Source organism: Cottoperca gobio, chromosome 8 (genome assembly GCF_900634415.1).
Source record: "Cottoperca gobio chromosome 8, fCotGob3.1, whole genome shotgun sequence".
NCBI classification, from domain to species: Eukaryota; Metazoa; Chordata; class Actinopteri; order Perciformes; family Bovichtidae; genus Cottoperca; species Cottoperca gobio.
In genome coordinates, this window is record NC_041362.1 from 7243676 (window position 1) to 7262975 (window position 19300).

Consider the following 19300-nt stretch of genomic DNA (forward strand, 5'->3'; position numbering starts at 1 on the left):
AGCACTGTGGCGAGTCACTGCCCACACTGTACAGTTGTCTTTCCCCAAAGATCTATGGTGGGAGGCCCTGACACTGAGGAAAAGTCCAACAATAAAAGTAGAACATGGAAAACAGAGGCGTGAACACAAATAATGCAGATTATTTATGTTCTGATCTCAGTTAGTGTGAAACGTAAAAGTACCATGAGCGTCCCCATCTGTGTGGCAGACAGTTTGTACACCTAAACTGCGATTACTTTTACACAATTTAGGGGCGTCTGAAGTGTCAGCTCGCACTTCAGACTGTTTACTTTCTCAACCAGGGCTGAACTGGCAGCCATGAGCCGAGACAATCCCTGCCGGAGCTCCGCCGACTTTTCATCCATCAGTTTACAGACATGGCCATTTTCTCTATGATGGAGAGCTTTGTGTGAAAAGAGATGCTAGCTGTAACAACCATCTCCACAAGAACAACAGTATGAATACAATTCAAGAAGCGACACCGTATGAAACGCATTAGCTGTATCGGAAGCTAATGTTAGCTAACGGTACTCGCAAAGCGGGACCTAAGTATATGTAACAACCGTCACGTGTTTCCGGCGGATGTCACCGGTCAGCTGCGTTGTATTACTGCAAGGCTTCCTGGTTCCCGAGTGAAACCGCTGTGTTTTCTCTTATAAATTATCATAAATGCAGACTGCTTTCGTTCGTATTATCGTAGATTTCAGGAGACGGGATCCGGTACAACTGTAGCCACGAACATGAACACGGAGAAGGACTTTTCGCCTCTGACGCCCAACATTGTCAGGGCTCTGAATGATAAACTGTACGAGAAGAGGAAAGTCGCAGCTTTAGAAATTGAGAAACTGGTGAGGGAGTTTGTGGCTCAGAACAATTCCACTCAAATTAGACATGTTATTCAGATCCTGGCCTCGGAGTTTGCGCTTTCCCAGCACCCTCACAGCCGGAAAGGAGGTCTCATTGGACTGGCAGCTTGCTCCATCGCCCTCGGCAAGGACTCCGGTCTGTATCTGAAGGAGCTTATTGAGCCTGTACTCACGTGCTTTAATGACTCAGACAGCCGTTTGCGCTACTATGCCTGTGAGGCCCTCTATAATATTGTGAAAGTAGCCAGGGGAGCTGTGCTGCCTCACTTCAACCTGCTCTTTGATGGTCTCAGCAAGCTTGCAGCAGACCCTGACCCTAATGTGAAAAGTGGATCTGAACTCCTTGACAGACTGCTGAAAGACATTGTGACAGAAAGTAACAAGTTTGACTTAGTGGCGTTTGTCCCCCTGCTCCGAGAGAGAATCTACTCCAATAATCAATATGCTCGGCAGTTTATTATTTCCTGGATCCATGTTCTGGAGTCTGTGCCGGACATCAACCTGTTAGACTACCTCCCTGAGATCCTGGATGGGCTCTTCCAGATCCTAGGAGACAACAGCAAGGAGATCCGGAGGACGTGTGAGGTGGTGCTTGGAGAGTTTCTGAAGGAGATTAAGAAGACACCCTCCAGTGTGAAATTTGCAGAGATGGCCAACATCCTGGTAATCCACTGCCAGGTTGCAGATGAAACAAAACTCACAAATGACCTAATCCAGCTGACGGCTATGACCTGGATGAGAGAGTTTATCCAGCTTGCAGGCAGAGCGGTTCTCCCCTACTCCTCTGGTATCCTAACTGCAGTGCTGCCTTGCCTTTCCTACGACGACAGAAAGAAGAATACCAAAGAAGCAGCCAGTGCCTGTAATCACAGTCTGATGAAGCTAGTGACTCCTGAGGACGATGAGGATGAGGAGAAAAGTGAAAGTACAGAGTCACCGACCAAGGAGGATGGCCAGCCTAAGACGGAGGCTGACAGCAATGATATGCTGAATGCGTCACAAGAGTCTGTCGGTTTCAGTAATATCAGCTTCTTCACTCCAGCGAGTGCTGACAGGCTTCAGGTAACTCTGGACCTGAACGGTATTGTTCAGGTGTTGGACCGGCACCTTCACGACTCTTCCACTGGCATGATGACTCGCATCGCTGTGCTCAAATGGCTCTACCATCTCTACATCAAGACGCCATGCAAAATGTTCCGCCACACAGACAGCCTGTTTCCCATGCTGCTGAAAACATTGTCTGATGAGTCAGATGAGGTGATACTGAAGGATCTGGAGGTGTTAGCTGAGATAGCATCATCTCCTGCTGGCCAAACAGACCAAGTCGGCTCCTGCGACAGCACCGACAACAAGCTGGAGCTCAAGGTCCCAGACAGCGCCAAGCCAGGGCAGCAGCCCAGCACGGGCCCCAAAGCAGCGGATTCGTCCCCCTCGACCCCCAACATGAACTCCTATTTTTACAAGTTCATGATCAACCTGCTGAAACGCTTCAGTCTGGAGAGGAAGCTTCTGGAGAACAGAGGAGCTTTCATCATCAGGCAGCTCTGTCTGTTGCTTCACGCAGAGAACATCTTCCACTCCATGGCTGACATCTTGCTGAAGGAAGAGGACCTCAAATTCGCCTCCACCATGGTCCAGACGCTCAACACCATCCTACTGACCTCAGCTGAGCTCTTCCAGTTACGCAACCAGCTGAAAGACTTGCGCACTCAGGAGAGCTGTGCTTTGTTTTACTGCCTGTATCGCTCCTGGTGCCACAACCCCGTGGCCACTGTGTCGCTCTGTTTTCTCACACAGAACTACAAACACGCCTATGATCTCATCCAGAAGTTTGGAGATCTGGAGGTGACAGTAGACTTCCTGATGGAGGTTGACAAACTGGTGCAGCTCATCGAAAGCCCCATTTTCACGTACCTGCGCTTGCAGCTCCTCGATGTGGAGAACAACCCTTACCTGATAAAGGCACTGTACGGCCTGCTGATGCTGCTACCGCAGAGCCAGGCCTTCCAGCTGCTCTCCCATCGCCTACGGTGTGTTCCCAACCCGGAGCTCATGAGGACTGTAGATGAGTCCAAGTATATGGACTCGAAACAGCAAGTGGTCTCCAAACGTGCTTCCCACAATCAGATGGATTACAATGAGCTGCTCCAGCACTTTGACTGCGTTCAGAGCAAACACCTGGATGTCCGACACCAGCGCTCTGGACGTGCCTCTGATCACCCCGACAGGAAGCTGATGTGAAGTTATCGTGCCATAGTGACCGAGAGGAAGGTGAAAGAAATATGTTAAGGACAAAACAATATATACAATGATTTCTAGAAAAGATTATGAAGATGTTGAAGCCAAAAAGTATTAAGTAAAGAATATGATTAAAAACTGTCTTATTAGAGCACTTGAATATACATTTAATTAACTTCAGATTATACACATGCAAATTAAATGTAAGATTTTGTGAATGTAAATACAATCCCATGCATCATAACTAGTGGTGGTGATCATTACATTACCTGAGTTTCCATCATTCCAGCAGCTGAGATCTTTCCCAGCTAAACTAAATGTTCACAGTGTTATATATATTACACAGTAAAACATTGCACTCTTATGTAATTGTATGCCCATGTTGAACCACAGTATTCTCATGGTGTATCCTGTTGAGAAGTATACTGTATATAGAGCATCCGTTCAGGGTTGCCTTAATCTTCTGTCAGCCAGAAAAGAAATCTCACGTGTTGAGTATTGACCCAGCTCAACTGAGATTTTGAACTTTGGTAGCCATGGATGACTGAACTCTGGCACACATTCTGGGGAGGCCGATGTTGCTGCACCTCATTTCTTTGTCAAAGCAGCTGATCAGGAAAGTCACTTCACACATCTCCAGGTTTTAAATCCATTTCTTATATATTATTCAGTTGATATGTATTTCTCTTTGTACAGTGTCACTTTGTCTTGTATTCTTGAAAAGATAATTATGTCTTTGCTGTGTGAAAGTCAATAAAGTAGACTATGTGATTACATTTATTTTCATATCCGTATATTGAACAAATGTCATTTCAAGTACTGGTAAAAGTGTGTGTGTGTGTGTGTGTGTGTGTGTGTGTGTGTGTGTGTGTGTGTGTGTGTGTGTGTGTGTGTGTGTGTGTGTGTGTGTGTGTGTGTGTGTGTGAGGGGAGAACAAAGCCTTTTTCCTAGCTGTGTTACATCCTGCATAACCTGCAGCCTTTTCAAAAGTCAAGTCAATAATTCTGGATTTATTATCATAATTAGGCTCCTTATACATCAAGCTCCAATTGTACACTATTAAATCAAGATTACTTCTTTAAATTGTGTAAATGCATTGTGTTAACTTTGCCTACAGATTTATTTTATGATTATAAGCTTGTAATACAGACTCTTATTAAGTAACAATGAATTGCATTTAAGAGGATTTCCTTTAGAATATGACTCTTAAGAAGACGTTTACACTTTAAAAAAGACCATACACAGTTTTAGCTGCACTGACAATCACATAAGTATATGTAAATTAAAAGGAATTGTATTTTAAACTTAATGTTTACTTGCCCCTAAAAAATATTCAGTTTCAGTAACCACTTTTGTCTTTTTTCCCCTCTTACTTTTTATTTATTTTTCTTCCCCTTGTCCTTGTATTTAGTTTTCTTATCTTTTTCTCATTGCTGTCCTTTCATTAGGCCGCCCCCGACCTTTAGGCAGCTGGCCCTCTAAAGGTTATCCCTTCTCATATTCGCCTGCCTCCAAACCCCTAGGGAAGAAGCCAGTTAATTATGAGTGAATTATTATGTTGTTTTTCTTTTCCTTCTACATTTTCTGTTGTCATGGTGAACATTTTAACCGAATACAAATGTTTCCTTTTTTTTGTAGCCTGATTTGAAACAGTATGCATGTAGTAAAACTTATTCTGGTGACACTAGAGAGGCTGGATTTCACTCCTCTCCTGCTGCAACTCTATATGTGCAGTTGAACACTCATGGCACATACTGTTCATTCAGAGGGAATGTAGGTTTTACTCCCTGGTAGAGACCCATCAGTGTTGCCTTGAATTTCACAGATGGAGGTTGACTTCTCATGTCAGGCTATGGATGACTCCTACTGCGCTGTGTGTGGGGAAATCTTCCTGGCTCCAATTGTCCTCTGCTGCATCGATTGCGGTCGTAGCTTTTGTAGCTGTTGTTTGGAGCAATTCTGGATACAACACGGCATTAAAGAGTGTCCTCTCTGCCCTGGACTTCCATATAAATCATGTGACGCACATGGAAAGCAACTATTTCTCCTCTGTGTAGCTGATCTGGAGCTTGTCTGCTCTACGTGCCACATATCAGGACTGCATATGAATCACATGGTGTATCCTATAAAGGAGGCATTCAAGGATCGTAAGGTAAGCCGTATTAAAAAATCGTTCTTTTAAAAAGTGTTCAGCATGAATTTCATAATATATAGATCTCCACATGCTGTGAGTTAAAATTGCCAGTTAAATCAGTCATAGTGTGAATAACCCTGTAACACCATTATAGATATTAGTTTTAAAGTTTTTAATGCACCAATTTAAAAAATCATCTGCCACTGAGTATAAATCAGACACGTTGTATATTCAGTAGGCTTATATATGCATCTGTAAATGTACATGCTGTACATATCATCCAGTCCATGTATACATCCATTCAGTATTAATTTATTTGCACTCATTGAGTAGTTTACATTTGAATTGTATACTGACATTTCATTTTATTTGTATTATTGGTAATTGGTGCTTTTTATATATACATCTTTTCATATATACATTTATATATACATATTTTTATATATACATCTTTTTCTATGTACATTTAGAGCATGCACAAAGTCAAATTCCTTGTATGCGTGCACATACTTAGCCAATAAAGGTGATTCTGATTCTGAACTACTTCAACACGAAGAATGATCTTTAGAGTAGACAATGATTATTATATAGCCGTTATGAAGACACAAAATGTTGGAAATTGAAAATTAGACTTTGAAAACCTGAACAGTCTTGCAATGAAAAACACGTCAAAGAAAACTTCTGTTTCACAACAAAGGACTCCCTGCTACTTCCCACGGGCTCAGTAGACAGTGCACTGTAGTAACATGTCCTCGTTTGCCTCTGTTTGAGAAGCCTGAATGCACACACACTGCTTGTGTGTAAACATGTAAACTGACGCAGCACAGCAAATCCATCTGTCTTTTCCCATTCAGAAACTATGATCAGTTTAATAAACGTTTGTGTTCAACAAATGACTAATTTGAAGATTAAAACATCAGAAATGTTTTACTAAATTAAAACATTAATCAACCTACTTTAACAAGAACAGCTTTTCAACCGTAAGTTTAATTATGGAAGCTGTGCCATATTTTAAACACATAAAACTGACTTTAAATGAAGGAAATACATATTAAAAGAAACATCTGATATCTGTCCAGTGACCGCATACAGAGCCACTACTAATCTGTCATGGCCGTAGTGTGTGGGTGATTGTTGACACTTTTGGCTGTTCACTGTGACACTATCAATGGCTCTGTGCTGCTGAACAAATAACATTTTCACTTTGGCATCTCAACAAGACTGTCACTTTGGACAGAGATTGCTCAGAGTGGGTGAGTTAAAATAATGTTTTCACTCACTGTCCTACACAGAATGCATTCAAAACCAAATTACTCCTTTTGGACTCATCACCTGTACGTTGTGTAATGATGACACAGTCGCCTGGCTGTGTGTGTTAGAAAGCTTTTAGGGGATTGTACGCTTACACATACAATTATACCTGACTATATTATTCTAAAACTAAGCATAAAGTAAAGCCAATATACAGGATAACGCCTCAAGTAGCTAATGTTACTGTAGATACAGTGCACACTAATACCTGTCCCACCTGCATGGTTTAAAACTGACTGTGAATCCTAACATATTGTGAGGGAGATATAAAGGCTGGCATACAGTGTGTTGAACTCAAGAGTTGACGCAGCACAGTGTTTTCTAATGGCAGGATTGTATCGCATTTCCATCTCTCTTGCCCTATTTTTGGCACAACATTGATTCTAGTAAACTAACACCCACAACAAAATACTGGATTACAGTACACACAAGGTCAGTTTGCTGTTACATTCTTTTGAATTTATCAAATTAACTTTCACTAATGGGTGCACACCTTGTTTTGAAATACCCTCAATGTGACCTTAAAAGACTAAAACACAAAGCTTACTGCTTTGTGTTGTATACCAGAAGTAGGATTTGACTCCATATATATAACCATGGGTCAATTCTTAAAAACCTGTTGCCTAAACTTAAACTTGACTGTGGAAATATTCCAATGGTCAGGCGGAGGACATTTCTTTAGCCACATAACTTCAGTCCAAATCAGTTACTTCTGTCTATTTATACCCTCACCCAGTCTTTTTTGGGACATTGTTTCTCTCTAAACCTTTTCATTACACTGTGACAGGTTGTTTCAACAGACCTCTCACATAGCTTAGAGATGATCATAGCATGCCATACTCTCTTCTGTCACCATCGTGTTAATCAGGCTACTCTTTGCTCTGATCTGCACAGATACAGTCTCTAGTTGAGCCAATTCATTCTTTTGTGGTGTGGTGTTTATTCGAGAACGGGCGCGATGTGCATGCTCAACACAAGACAGGATAACACGAGATATGCCTTTGAGAGCTGAGGTATCAACACTTATTTCTGAGGTCAAGATGAGGTAGCCTTCCAGAGAGGTGGGAGGGGCCTCTAATCCTGCCTTCTCATCAAAGCCCTATGTAGAAGAATAGCCACCAGACATGCTCATCTTGAGGATGACTTTTCCTTTCCAATTTGTGGAAGTATTCTCAGTCAGCCAGTGGTGCTCACGTGCAGACACAGATTCTGTAAAGCCTGTCTAAAAGACAGCTGGGAGACACACTACTGTGCTCTGTGCTGCCGCCGTTCCTCCATGGCGCAAATCGTGATGAGCTCTGTGCTGGATAAGTCCTGTGAATCCTTCAATTTGGAGAGAAGCAAGAATGACCCAGAGTTTTGTGAGGAGCATGGAGAAAAGCTCACATTGTTCTGTTTGGAGGACTTGAAGCCCATCTGTGGTGTATGTGGGAAAGCAGCCGCACACACTGGGCACAGGCTCTATCCCATTGGGGAAGGTGCTCATGACTGTAAGGTAAGTTAAAGTTACAGCGTTGGTCACCCCACTATTTCACAGTAGTGGCACGTTTTCATTGATTGAGCTGCAATTTGGGAAATCTTAAATAACTAAAATCCTGTTTCTGTTTTACTACTGATGATGATCGCAGCTAGGATGAATGATGATGAAACATCTGTTGAAATTTCCGTCACATTAGCTTGACTGGTTATTCGGCAAATTTACAAATAAATCTATCGATTGATTAAAAAAATTGAATAAGTGGCATTTTGCACCTGGAAATGATTTAGATTTAGAATTTGTTAACATTTTGAATATACATCATAATATATTGTGTTTTTCTAAATTGTATTACCACCTTGTTGCTTCTCTAAGTCTGATAAGCTGATATGTATGAAGGTGTTTGGCAGAGTTCATTCACATTCTAATAATAGATTTATATTTTTGGTTTGCTGTTGCCACTGGGGCCCTGGGAGGATTGAAACTTGATTCCCACATGGTTTCTGTGACATTCATTCTACTCCTGCCATCTTCTGCCGTTTCTCGAGTACAAATGTGAAATAAACCTATTGATTGCTGTATTGTGTCCCGGACTTAAAATCTAAAGATGCATGAGTTAAATTTAGCTAATGTTACCAGGGCAATAGATCCTTTTCCATACATTTTCCCATTTCATTTGACCCTGCTGTATTATGCAGCTTTGCGTTCACAGGGAACGACCCCATGGAAGGGTATGTGGCAGCTGAAAGCCCCACATTGTGTTGACAGCTGGGCTATCTGCCAGACTGACCTTGTCTTAAGTTTTAATGCCATGTCACTGACTTTGTAGGAGGAACTGAAGAGTGCGCTGCTGCCTTTGAAAGAGAAGTTGCAGCTGTACAAAAAGGCAAAAATGGTCTGTGAGGAAATGGCAGAACATGTCAAGGTACTGTCAGTTCCATCAGTATTACATGTTACTTTGGACGTACTAGAGAGCCCAGGTGTGGAGGCAATGATTACACATCAATCACGTCTCTTTCCAGAACCAGGCTGAACATACTGAAACACAGATCAAAGAGGAATTTGAAGCACTTCACCATTTCCTGAAGGAACAGGAGGCGGCCAGACTTTCTGCTTTAAAGGATGAGGAGAATCAGAAGAATCTGGAGGTTAACCAGAGATTTGAGGAGATGAGTAATGAAATTACATCTCTCTCCAGCACCATCAGATTAGTTGAAAAGGAGATGAACGCTCAAGATATCCCATTTCTTAAGGTAGATAAGACTGTTGCTTCAGACAATTCTAATTAATAAATCTTAACCAGAAATGGTCTTAATCTATTATCTTCATTCATTTCTTTCAGAATTACAAGGAAACAATAAAGAGGTAAATGTTAATGTCACTAGGACCCTGCTAAGCTAATGTTTTTAGGATAATATGGCTCAACAACTAACTGCTGTAGTATCTTTTCAGAACCTGGCGAACTTCCCTTGAGCCACAAATGGTTTCTGATGCTCTGATTGATGTGGCCAAGCACTTGGGATCTCTGAAATATAAAGTGTGGGAGAAGATGAAGAGTATAGTTAAATATAGTAAGTACTTCAAACAATAATTAGCCTTGTTTTATTAACCAGGTCCTATCACTACCACATTAGTAACTTCTACCAACTTTTTCCTCTCTCAAGATCCTGTGATTCTGGATCCAAACACAGCAGCCAGCTGCTTCATCCTCTCAGAGGATCTCACAGTTGTGCAGAACTCTACCCAGATTTTCAAGCTGCCAAATAACCCAGAACGCTTTGACATCAGTGCCGAGATGCTGGCTGCAGAGGGCTATACCTCTGGACGCCACAGCTGGGATGTGGAGGTGAAGGAAAACACATACTGGGTGTTGGGAGTAGCCAGCGAGGCCATCAACAGGAAGGGGAAGCACGTGCTGACACCAGCAGAGGGATTCTGGACTATAAGGTTTCGCAATGGAGAGCATAAGGCCTGCACAGCACCATGGGAACCGCTGAACATGACTAAGGTGCCAAAAGTGATAAGAGTAGTTTTAGACATGGACAGGGGCAAGGTGACCTTTTACGACCCTGGAGCGAGAGCACCTCTCTACACCTTCACAGAGATCATAACACCAAGAGCCTTTCCCTATTTTTGTTCTGCCTGCAAAGAGCATCCACTGAAAATCCTACCCACAAGGATATTATTGTCAATGGACTGATCATTTAATTTGGAGACATGCCATATTGTTTGTATAAAAGTCACGCAATTAAAGAAGTGAAGGGTTGCTAAAGCACATGAAGGTTTGTCCCTCTTCTTTTGCAAGAGATGAATGTGGGGAGTTACATCACTACATTGCAAAGGAAGCAAATCAAAACTGCTTTTTCTAAATAAATGACAGGAAACAAACATGTTTTAAAATATTTTATTTGAGTTACAACAAAAAAAAAAACTGTAGTTTGGGAGATGTGAACTTGTAAATGGATTTAACACCCATTATTTTTTTTTTTTAATATATATATATATATATATATATATATATATATATATATATATATATATATATATATATATATATATATATATATATATATATAAAATCTCTCTCTCTCTCTCTCTCTCTCCACTGATAAGATTTGTTACATAAAATGACAGTCACTGTGTGGCTCAGCTTTGCATTACATACAATCACTAGTGATTTCCACAATCGGTTGAGCTTCTTTCCAAGAAAAGTGTTAAAAAACTATTGAAACACAAATCTGATGTTTCATATAAAAGGCACATACAGCAACAGCTTTTGTGCATCTGCAAACCTGTGCCAGTTTTGTTCAGAGTTTTAAATGACAATTGAGATTAGTTTTCCATGCATTAAAAAAGGTTAGTGCTTTATCTAGTAGCTGCATGTCTGGTCTTTCCACTTTCATCCAAACACACATCAGTAACTTCACACTCAAGTATTGCTGATCCTACAAGGAATTATTCTTTTAGCATACTTCATAAATAGGAATATACCCTGTAACAGAGTTTGACTTCATGCTATCGCTTGTAGTCCTAACTACATCATTGTAACGTGTATCCTACTTCAAAAGGGTTGTGGGATATACCCACTCTAATGTGCGTTGATGCTCAAAGGCTTTTTGAGGTGTTCATGTAATAATTAAATAAAAATGTATTAAAGGAGGTAATGTCCTCACATTATGTCCTGGAGTGTTACTTATACATTGTTAAAACTTAATCTGTAACAAAACTCTGCCTATATAAGTAGTTTTCTCAACTCTGCTCCCTGAAGGTTAAAATCCAGCCAGATGGTGCACCAAGACTGACTTATCCCGACACCAACAGCTCTCTACACCATCTCTTTAACGGAGGCACCATGACTGCCCTGCTCAGGCCTCCATGTCATAGAGACATTCTTCCCTCCGCTATAGCATTGTATAGCTCCTCATCTACAGCCTCGTAGCACGCGGCTCTGGTGTTCAAAAAGTAGATCTGGTCAGTGGTGAGACGTGGGTCGTATCCCTCACTCTGCAGCCTGGTTTTCTGGATTTTAAATGTACCTATGCATGAATAGGATAATACATAAATAGATTATGATTTGTTGATATGAGATCATCAGTTATGGTTAACATTGTTCTCAGGAGAGATATTAGTACCTGTGGTGTCCACATGTGGGGAGATTCGCAGGAAGACGGGGCGAGCATACGAAGGAAGAGCATTCTGGACTTTCTGCAAGAAACTGTTGCAGTCAAAGGACCCTGTAGTGTCTGCAATGGCAGCCATGCCGGCCTTACCTTCCACACCTGGTATGACACAGGGAGATACACGCTGGTCAAGTAGTGAGAACAGTCAAAAGCAATAGGCATTAAAGAAACTAACAAGTATGGTCCCAATGTGATGCTGAAAGCAGTAAGCATACAAAGTTAATCATCACCTGACACTGTCACGCCATACACAGCTACATCAGTCTGACACAGAAGACTGCTGAGTACGCCCTCCACTTCGGTGGTGGAGACATTTTCTCCTCGCCAGCGGAACGTGTCTCCGCCGCGGTCACGGAAGTACATGTAGCCCATTTCATCCATCACAAGCACGTCACCTAATGTAGACATATGGATAGCAACAATTAACAATTTAACACATTACATCCACTGAGCACTGAAGAACGGAAGCCTGGAAATCTTACATTTAACATCTGGAACACTTACAAGACTCATTGCACATTTAAAAATGAATAAAAATAGGATTGTAACCTGATAAATATGCAGAATCATTTTTCTTGAAGACATTGTGAGCTATTTTCTTCCTTGTAGCATCCTGGTTAGCGTAGCCATCAAAACGTCGTAATGGGTCCTGCTGGTTGATACGACCCACCAGAAGCCCCGGCTCCCCTGCAAAACATGAAGGAGTCTGTTGGTGTGCTTTCATAAGATCAACACAGTTAAAAATCACATACAGCATCTAGAAAAATCATTATTGTAGTATTAATATTAGTCACCAGGGCAGCAAGGCACACAGAGCCCCCTGCTGTCACGAACCAGCTCCATGCTGTCCTCGTCCACCCTCACCAGGCGGATTGGGTACACGTTGGGGAGAATGCGACTGTTGAATCCACAGGCTCCCACCTGCAGGACAGAACTAGTTAAACTCCGATCTAATTCACATTTTATCAGTGAAGACACACAAGTAACACAGTGATTGCTGACCTTGCCATCCATGTTGGCAATGCTGCAGTTGCACTCAGTAGCTCCGTAGAACTCTCCAATCTGCGCCACCCCAAAGCGCTCGGTGAAGGCCTCCCACACACTGGGGCGCAACCCGTTTCCCACCGCCAGCCGAACTTTGTGGCCCTTCTCTGACGGCCGTACAGGCTGAGACAGGAGGTAGCGGCAGATTTCCCCGATATACTGCACCACCTACAACGGGAGAGCAGTGTTGTTCTTGATCAAAATGAATGTTTTATAGTTATTGATTTCATAAATTAAGGCTCTTCTCAATATTTTTTTTCCAGCAAAAGCTCTTACAGTGCAGTTGTACTTAATGCAATCTTCCCAGAAGCGGCTGGCAGAGAATTTCTTCTTCACTACCACGGTGAGGCCGTGAATCAGACACTGACCGACGCCCATGATATTACCTGGCAAGAAACAAAAGCTAATACTTCGGTTATGCAAACCTAAAGTGTAAAACTGTATTCATCAAGACCTGGAGCCAGCCATCATATACCTGCTGAGTGATAGAGAGGCAGGCAGTCATAGATGATGTCAACAGGGCTCATGCGAAAGGCGAAATATCCAAAAGCAGCAATTCTGTAGTAACTGTTGTGGGAACACAGGAGAGATTCTCAGACATCTATCGTTAGCTGTGCAACTCGAGAGGGATGCTTTTTTTTTTTTGTATGCGAGTAACCTACCGACTGTGTACCACAATAGCAGCCTTTGGCAGTCCCGTGGTGCCGGAGGTGTAAATATAAAATAGACGGTCTGCAGAAGAGAATACAATAGAGCATTAATTAACATCCATACAAGTGTCACAGCATGTCAGTGACTACAGGAACGCCATCAGTGAACCCAAAGGATGACAGAACAGAAAATAAAGTTTTCAATGCCCCTCCTGTTTCCCTGGGCAACACAGACCTCTAGTTTGTTTGGTAGTAGCGCGGTCCGTAAGGGACTTGGGAACCGGAGGGTCGTCGGTTCAAGTCCGAGAACAGACCAAGTGCGTGCCAGTTCACCACAGAAGTGTCCTTGAGCAAGGACACTCACACTGCTCCTCGGGCGCTGATATAATATCGGCCCACTGCTCGCAACACTAGGATGGGTTAAATGCTAAATTTCACTGCGTGTGGCGTGCACATGTGTGAGACCATTAAAAGAGGATTCAAAATCTTCAATTTCTATTTCCATTGTTTGCCGAGGGTATATCTTGGGCTCACACCTTTAATGCTTACTTTTATAGTCATCTAAAGACAGATGTACCATTGTTCAGGGATATGAATTGTAATTCAGACAGTACATATCTCAATAAGTCATTCATACCTACTCAGACAGACAGCTGCCCAGAGAACAATGTCAATATCTGTCTTGAATTCAAAATGAATTATCACGCTCAAAAGTTCTGCACAGCCAAGCATTCACCATTATCACGCTTGAGTCACATAATGACTGGGAAGCAATTTCAGTTCAGAAACTAGACAGCAGAGTGAGAGAAATTAATTACTGCAGGGGACACACTTTGGGAATTCAGAATAGAGCAAAAAAGGTTATCAGTAGAGCTGCAAAGATTAATCGATTAGTTATCAACTATTAAATGAATCGCCAACTATTTTGATAATTATTATTAGGTTTGAGTAATTTGTAAAAGATGTTTTCTTTGTTTTGTTAAATGAGAGTATTTTCTGGTTTCTTTACTCCACCATGAAAGTAAACTAAGTAAAACTATTTCAGGATCACAGGCTTTGGGAAACACTGATGGACATTTTCCACATTTAATAGAGAAAATAATTGGTAGTTGCAGCCCTAGTTATCGGCCAAACATCGGAAATAGTTTAAAGAAGGTATTTAAAAAGGAAACTACTCATTAAGTCTTAGACAGAGTCAATGTTGAGTGCAGTGATAGATAAGTACTCACCGTTCATGCCTTTGTGGGGAACACAAGGTGAAGGGGGATGTCTAGGTGAAGAGGCTAAGATCGGGTCCAGCGGTTGAGCATCCAGACGGGCCAGATGTCCAGCACTGAGGTCGCCTGTACTGAACCGTACCATGGACTGGGTGATGGAGGAACTGACCTCCGACATGGCTGACATTCAGTAAGAGGAACCAGAGGGAGATGGGAAGAGACGACACCAGTCAGGTTAGTTCAAGCGCTCTAGTTTGAATAAGAACACACTGTAAATACATTTTTAATATTGGGAGTAAAATTAATGACATGCTGTAATAATGAGACTTAATTGGATGATCCTGTTTTGTATTGGGTCACAAATAATTATAATTTCCTTTCTGAAAACATCAGACATGTGTGACATCAAGGCAAAAGCAGAGAAAAATGACATCTCTGAGGAATGCTAATTAAAACGTAAAACGTGTTGTTCATATTATTTAGTAAAACAGCATCGCGCTCCACTGATACAGATTTAAAACCCAATTTGTTGATCGGCTTTTCTAACCTTGTTTAATTCTTACCATCAGCAAGCTCAGCTCCGAACACAATAGCCCGTGACCCTGACACCCCGACACAGTGCAGGAGAGAATCATGGCGGAGGTTGAAGTTGATGAGTGCAGCTTCCACCCCAACCTTGGCCAAGCCCAGCCAAAGCGCCACCTGCAATGGCCTGCTTTCCATGAAGAGGGCCACCACATCCCCTGAGACCCACCCCTGACCTCTTGCCCAGTGGGCCACTCCATTAGACAGCTCGTCCAGCTGGGCGAAGGTCCATATTTCCCCTGTGACCTCATAGATCAGTGCTGGTTTATTTGGATGCCGTTTTACTGTCTGGGCGAATATGGAAGGAATGTTACTTCCATTGCGCATATAGCGCCATAAAGCCACCTTCACTCTTAACAGCACATACAGGCCACTGGTGAAGGGCAGAAGAGGGAGAAAAGGGGAAATTAGTAAGGGTGTAAACCCAAAAGCATGATCATAACTATATTTGGACATATTTAACTTACATGAGGTCTCTCTTGGCGGTGCGTGCTGCAATGTAGAAGTATCTCCAGCTTCTTGTGCCGAGATAAACCCCAAGGCCTGCTGCCAGACTCCAGGGCCAGGACACCCCAAAGAGGCGCAACAGTCCCATGGACCCCAGTGAGGCTGAGACACTCGCTGCATTGTGCATTCTTGTCATGGAGGAAATGGAGAAAGTTAGGCTTTTAGGATATAACGGACATTACATGGGCTTCACTTCAGGAGGTTGAATTAATGTAGTGCAAACTGGTACACACAAGTAGCCTGCATACAAACTTTGTTTGAATAATGGCAAAAACTATTCTATAAACGCCTTGAACAGGGATAAAGTTACCACACATCAAGCAGCTCACATATAAGCAGTACACATACACAGATATCACGCCAGGTCACGTAATTTATCACCGTCAAAGTATACGTAATATCTTCATCCATGCATTGCACACAACTTACCTACGAGTGAGTAGACTGAAGCGATGTCACCTTTCACCCGATAACCCCGCCGGTCGGCACAACTTGGTAATTACTTTCACGAAAACTACCCAAATCTTCCTCCGGATGTGGAGAGCGTCGAGAGGATAAACAATGTAGCCTATTGTTTTAGAGTAAATCAGTAGTTTTGAAGTGTTACAACAGTTTTACAGTTCAGTTTACGTCAGCGATGTTTTTGTTAGCGTCAAGTAAGCTAGTAAACTATTTACATTCAAACGTACGTGAGGAAGTCCTGTAGGCTGATATCTACGTGTGAGAGTTCATAATGTGTGCCCGAAATGCTAAAGTGGCCTAAAACTGCATGAATGTAGTGAAGTGCAGTGAGAATGAGGCTATTTTTCTGTACTCCATATTGAATAGAGTCATTGCCAAAGAAGCACCGCCCATCCCGGGTGTGAGCCTTCTCTAGCGGCTCAGCCATTGGTTAAACTCAGTGCATGTCAAGCTTTTCTCAATTTATGATTGGGTAATACTAACCCCGCCCAATTTCCTAATCACCAGTTTTGCAGGTGGCTGCTATTGATAGTAGCAGCAGCACAGACTACTAACTAAATGTTGAGAAATGTTGTGAAAGTCTTGTTTGCATCACTTATTCACAGTGCTGCATTGTCAGTTTGACCTCTTGAATATGGACCTCACCAGGTCTTGTAGAAAAATTACACAGCAAATATTTCACAACACACAAAATAAATATTTGATTTCAGTCAGTAAGAGAAAAAAGGTCACTGCAGACTGATGGCCTGCCGGCTTGCGTCTGCAGAGGACTTATTTTCTTTCACTGTGGGTCAGAAGCACAAGAAACTCTGAGAAGCACTGCCTTTCTCATTAAGATGTAAACCCAAGGGTCCAATATCTGATTCCATGAGGCCATGCGTAAGCACAGAAGAATGAACCCATCTTTCTCATGGGTTGAGTTTCTTTGGTTGAACTGCATCACAAGAATGTGGATCTGTATCAAAGGAGAAAAACATAAGTAATTGTTCTGGAAACAAATTCTGCAATCTAAAAGAGTGCAACTTACAAGAAAGGGGCTCCAGCATACACAGGAAACCACAGTGATCACTGCCAGTTGCACCATCATCTCCACATCCAACGAACAAAACAACGAGGAAGACGTAGACGATGCACGACGAGTGCAGCGAGCTGCTGATTCTGTATTACCATTGTGGGACTTCATTCTGGCTTGCAGCAATGCCAGGCCACTCAGGATGTTGCAAAGTAGGGAAAAGGTGAGGGCAGTGAGGCCCAGACATGAGAAGGCCAGAGCCAAATTGGTGTCGGCTGTAGACTTTGGGCCATGAATAGGCAAGAAACACCATGTACCAGGAGACTGAGCCGTGTAGGTCCCCACCGCAAATAAAGGTAGAATTGCCAGAATAAGTGCAAGAGAGGACATGAATAACACAACTCGCCACACATGACCCAATGTGACCATAGCAGCGTGGAAAAAGGGCTGGGTGATGGCCACACAGCGCTCCACTGCCATGGCACAACCCAACAGTAAAGAGCATAAGCCAAAAAACACCATACTTGCCCCAAAGACCTGACAGAATTCTTTGGTGGGCTTGCTGACTTGTATTTTATGCCTCTGACCCATATGCAGATACAAAGCAAACGCGCCTGGGATCACATGACCTGCAAGGTTAGCCAAAAGCAAAGCCCCTGTTAGTAGCAGAAATGGTGATTTGGATTGGCGGCGGAATCGGACACGGGTCTTAGCCAGGATGCCCAGAGCTGTCAGGTTGGAGATGGCGCCAAATATCATCATGAAGCAGGACATCCCTAAACTTGATGATTTGATGAGTGGCCATGTGCTGCTGTTCAGCCAGGGACCTAGCTGTTCCGAGGAGTTCATCTCCAGGTTCTGCAGGAGGATGGACGGCATAGAAGTCATGAGTACAGACGGTGTCTTCATCTTCAGTGTTATCTGCAGAAAATTATAGGCAAAGTTAAAATACATCCTGCACTAATGAATGCTATGATACATGCTTCTCTGAGCCACTCAAAGACTGATTACAACAAGTGGTCTGCCAGTGAAGACAGGCTTTAGACCTTAATTAGAAGAGCTATTACTGCCCATGTATTAATAAGGAGGAGTGGATGAAACCTGTATCTAATGTGTGTCCTGCAAGCACATAGCATATAGCATATAGAACTGCTTGCTTACAATACATGCTGTATTCTCACAAATGCAAAAACCTGACATGGAAAATACAAAAAACCTAATTCTCCAGCAATGAGTTTATTGCAGTGTGTCATATTTATAGGCTATTTTTTAGAATTGTGCACGGTGATTTTGTCTTCATCACAGTTGACACAAAGGGTGGAAAGATTTGTAACGAGACATATGACAAAGGCCTCAGGCGAGCTTTAAATACAGAGCATACTGTGTATGCCAAGTGGATGCCCTGAGGAGAGGATTGTCAAACTTTTAACAAACTTTCCTGTCATTTGCAGTGTGGAAATGTAGGGAACTTATGTCATTTCTAATTGTGTATGGGCGGTTTGCACAACAGGCTCTCCAGACATTGTGTATACCTGTTTCACAAAATGTTCTTCTTTTCAACACATTTATTTCCACTGGTCAGATCTCTCACCTGATATAAACCTACCTTGCTTATTTATCTTTTGCTCCTGCTCCACAACTTCTCGCTTGGCCGGTTCCTTAACTCATTAATCCATTTCAGTTGCTCGTTTTGTGGTTTCGGCAGAACTGTCATAATACCATCAGTGTGCCTCACTTTGCCTGTGCTGGAAAGAGAAAGTTTTGGTTTTCAAATGTGGGATACATAATAACTTAGAAACTAAACTCATGGATTATTTTGGGAAACAACAGTCTTATATTTGTTTTGCTATATTTGATGTCATTAAACTTTAACCAGCAGGATGTACCAATGTGCATTAGCAATTGTTCATCCTGATACATCATGAGTCAGACACTAGGCTTGATGTTTGTTACAGGTTAGTTGGTTCTCACTCTCCAGACTCTGCCTTTTCACAGAGCTGACATGTATTTATATAAAACTGCAGCTAAAATGTATCTGGTTATTTTCTATCTTCTGGAAGGACAGCATGACCAACAGAATCATTTGAATCTCTCAACCTATCTGCTTTGTTCCCATA

General features: G+C 42.3%; 4 protein-coding genes across 5 annotated transcripts; 2 read left to right on the forward strand and 2 right to left on the reverse strand.

Moving 5' to 3' along the window:
- The first annotated feature begins 311 nt into the window (after positions 1-311).
- On the forward strand, positions 312-3880 carry vac14 (vac14 homolog (S. cerevisiae)). Its single transcript, XM_029436870.1, has one exon. It carries the CDS (start codon positions 741-743, stop codon positions 3105-3107), a length of 2367 nt encoding a protein of 788 aa, XP_029292730.1. The 5' UTR covers positions 312-740; the 3' UTR covers positions 3108-3880.
- Positions 3881-4916: 1036 nt separating this feature from the next.
- trim35-13 (tripartite motif containing 35-13) lies at positions 4917-10495 on the forward strand. Of its 2 annotated transcripts, XM_029436882.1 has the most exons (7): positions 4917-5256; positions 7444-8044; positions 8856-8951; positions 9049-9279; positions 9369-9391; positions 9479-9597; positions 9691-10495. In XM_029436882.1, the coding sequence occupies exons 2-7, from the start codon at positions 7826-7828 to the stop codon at positions 10224-10226; spliced, it is 1224 nt and encodes a 407-aa protein (XP_029292742.1). In that variant the 5' UTR covers positions 4917-5256; positions 7444-7825; the 3' UTR covers positions 10227-10495. The 2 variants fall into 2 exon arrangements, with proteins under 2 accessions (XP_029292742.1, XP_029292741.1); XM_029436881.1 differs by lacking the exon at positions 7444-8044.
- A 110-nt stretch (positions 10496-10605) lies between these two features.
- slc27a1a (solute carrier family 27 member 1a) lies at positions 10606-16580 on the reverse strand. Its single transcript, XM_029436872.1, has 14 exons — positions 16399-16580; positions 16139-16277; positions 15670-15837; positions 15181-15575; positions 14630-14797; positions 13413-13482; positions 13226-13317; positions 13027-13136; positions 12709-12918; positions 12501-12627; positions 12256-12393; positions 11937-12101; positions 11659-11805; positions 10606-11562 (listed from the first exon to the last, which is right to left on the reverse strand). Exons 3-14 carry the CDS (start codon positions 15834-15836, stop codon positions 11405-11407), a joined length of 1947 nt encoding a protein of 648 aa, XP_029292732.1. The 5' UTR covers position 15837; positions 16139-16277; positions 16399-16580; the 3' UTR covers positions 10606-11404.
- Positions 16581-16952: 372 nt separating this feature from the next.
- Positions 16953-18062, reverse strand: ptger1c (prostaglandin E receptor 1c (subtype EP1)). The gene is made up of 2 exons (XM_029436990.1): positions 17199-18062; positions 16953-17126 (listed from the first exon to the last, which is right to left on the reverse strand). The coding sequence occupies exons 1-2, from the start codon at positions 18060-18062 to the stop codon at positions 16953-16955; spliced, it is 1038 nt and encodes a 345-aa protein (XP_029292850.1).
- Between the last annotated feature and the right edge of the window lie 1238 nt (positions 18063-19300).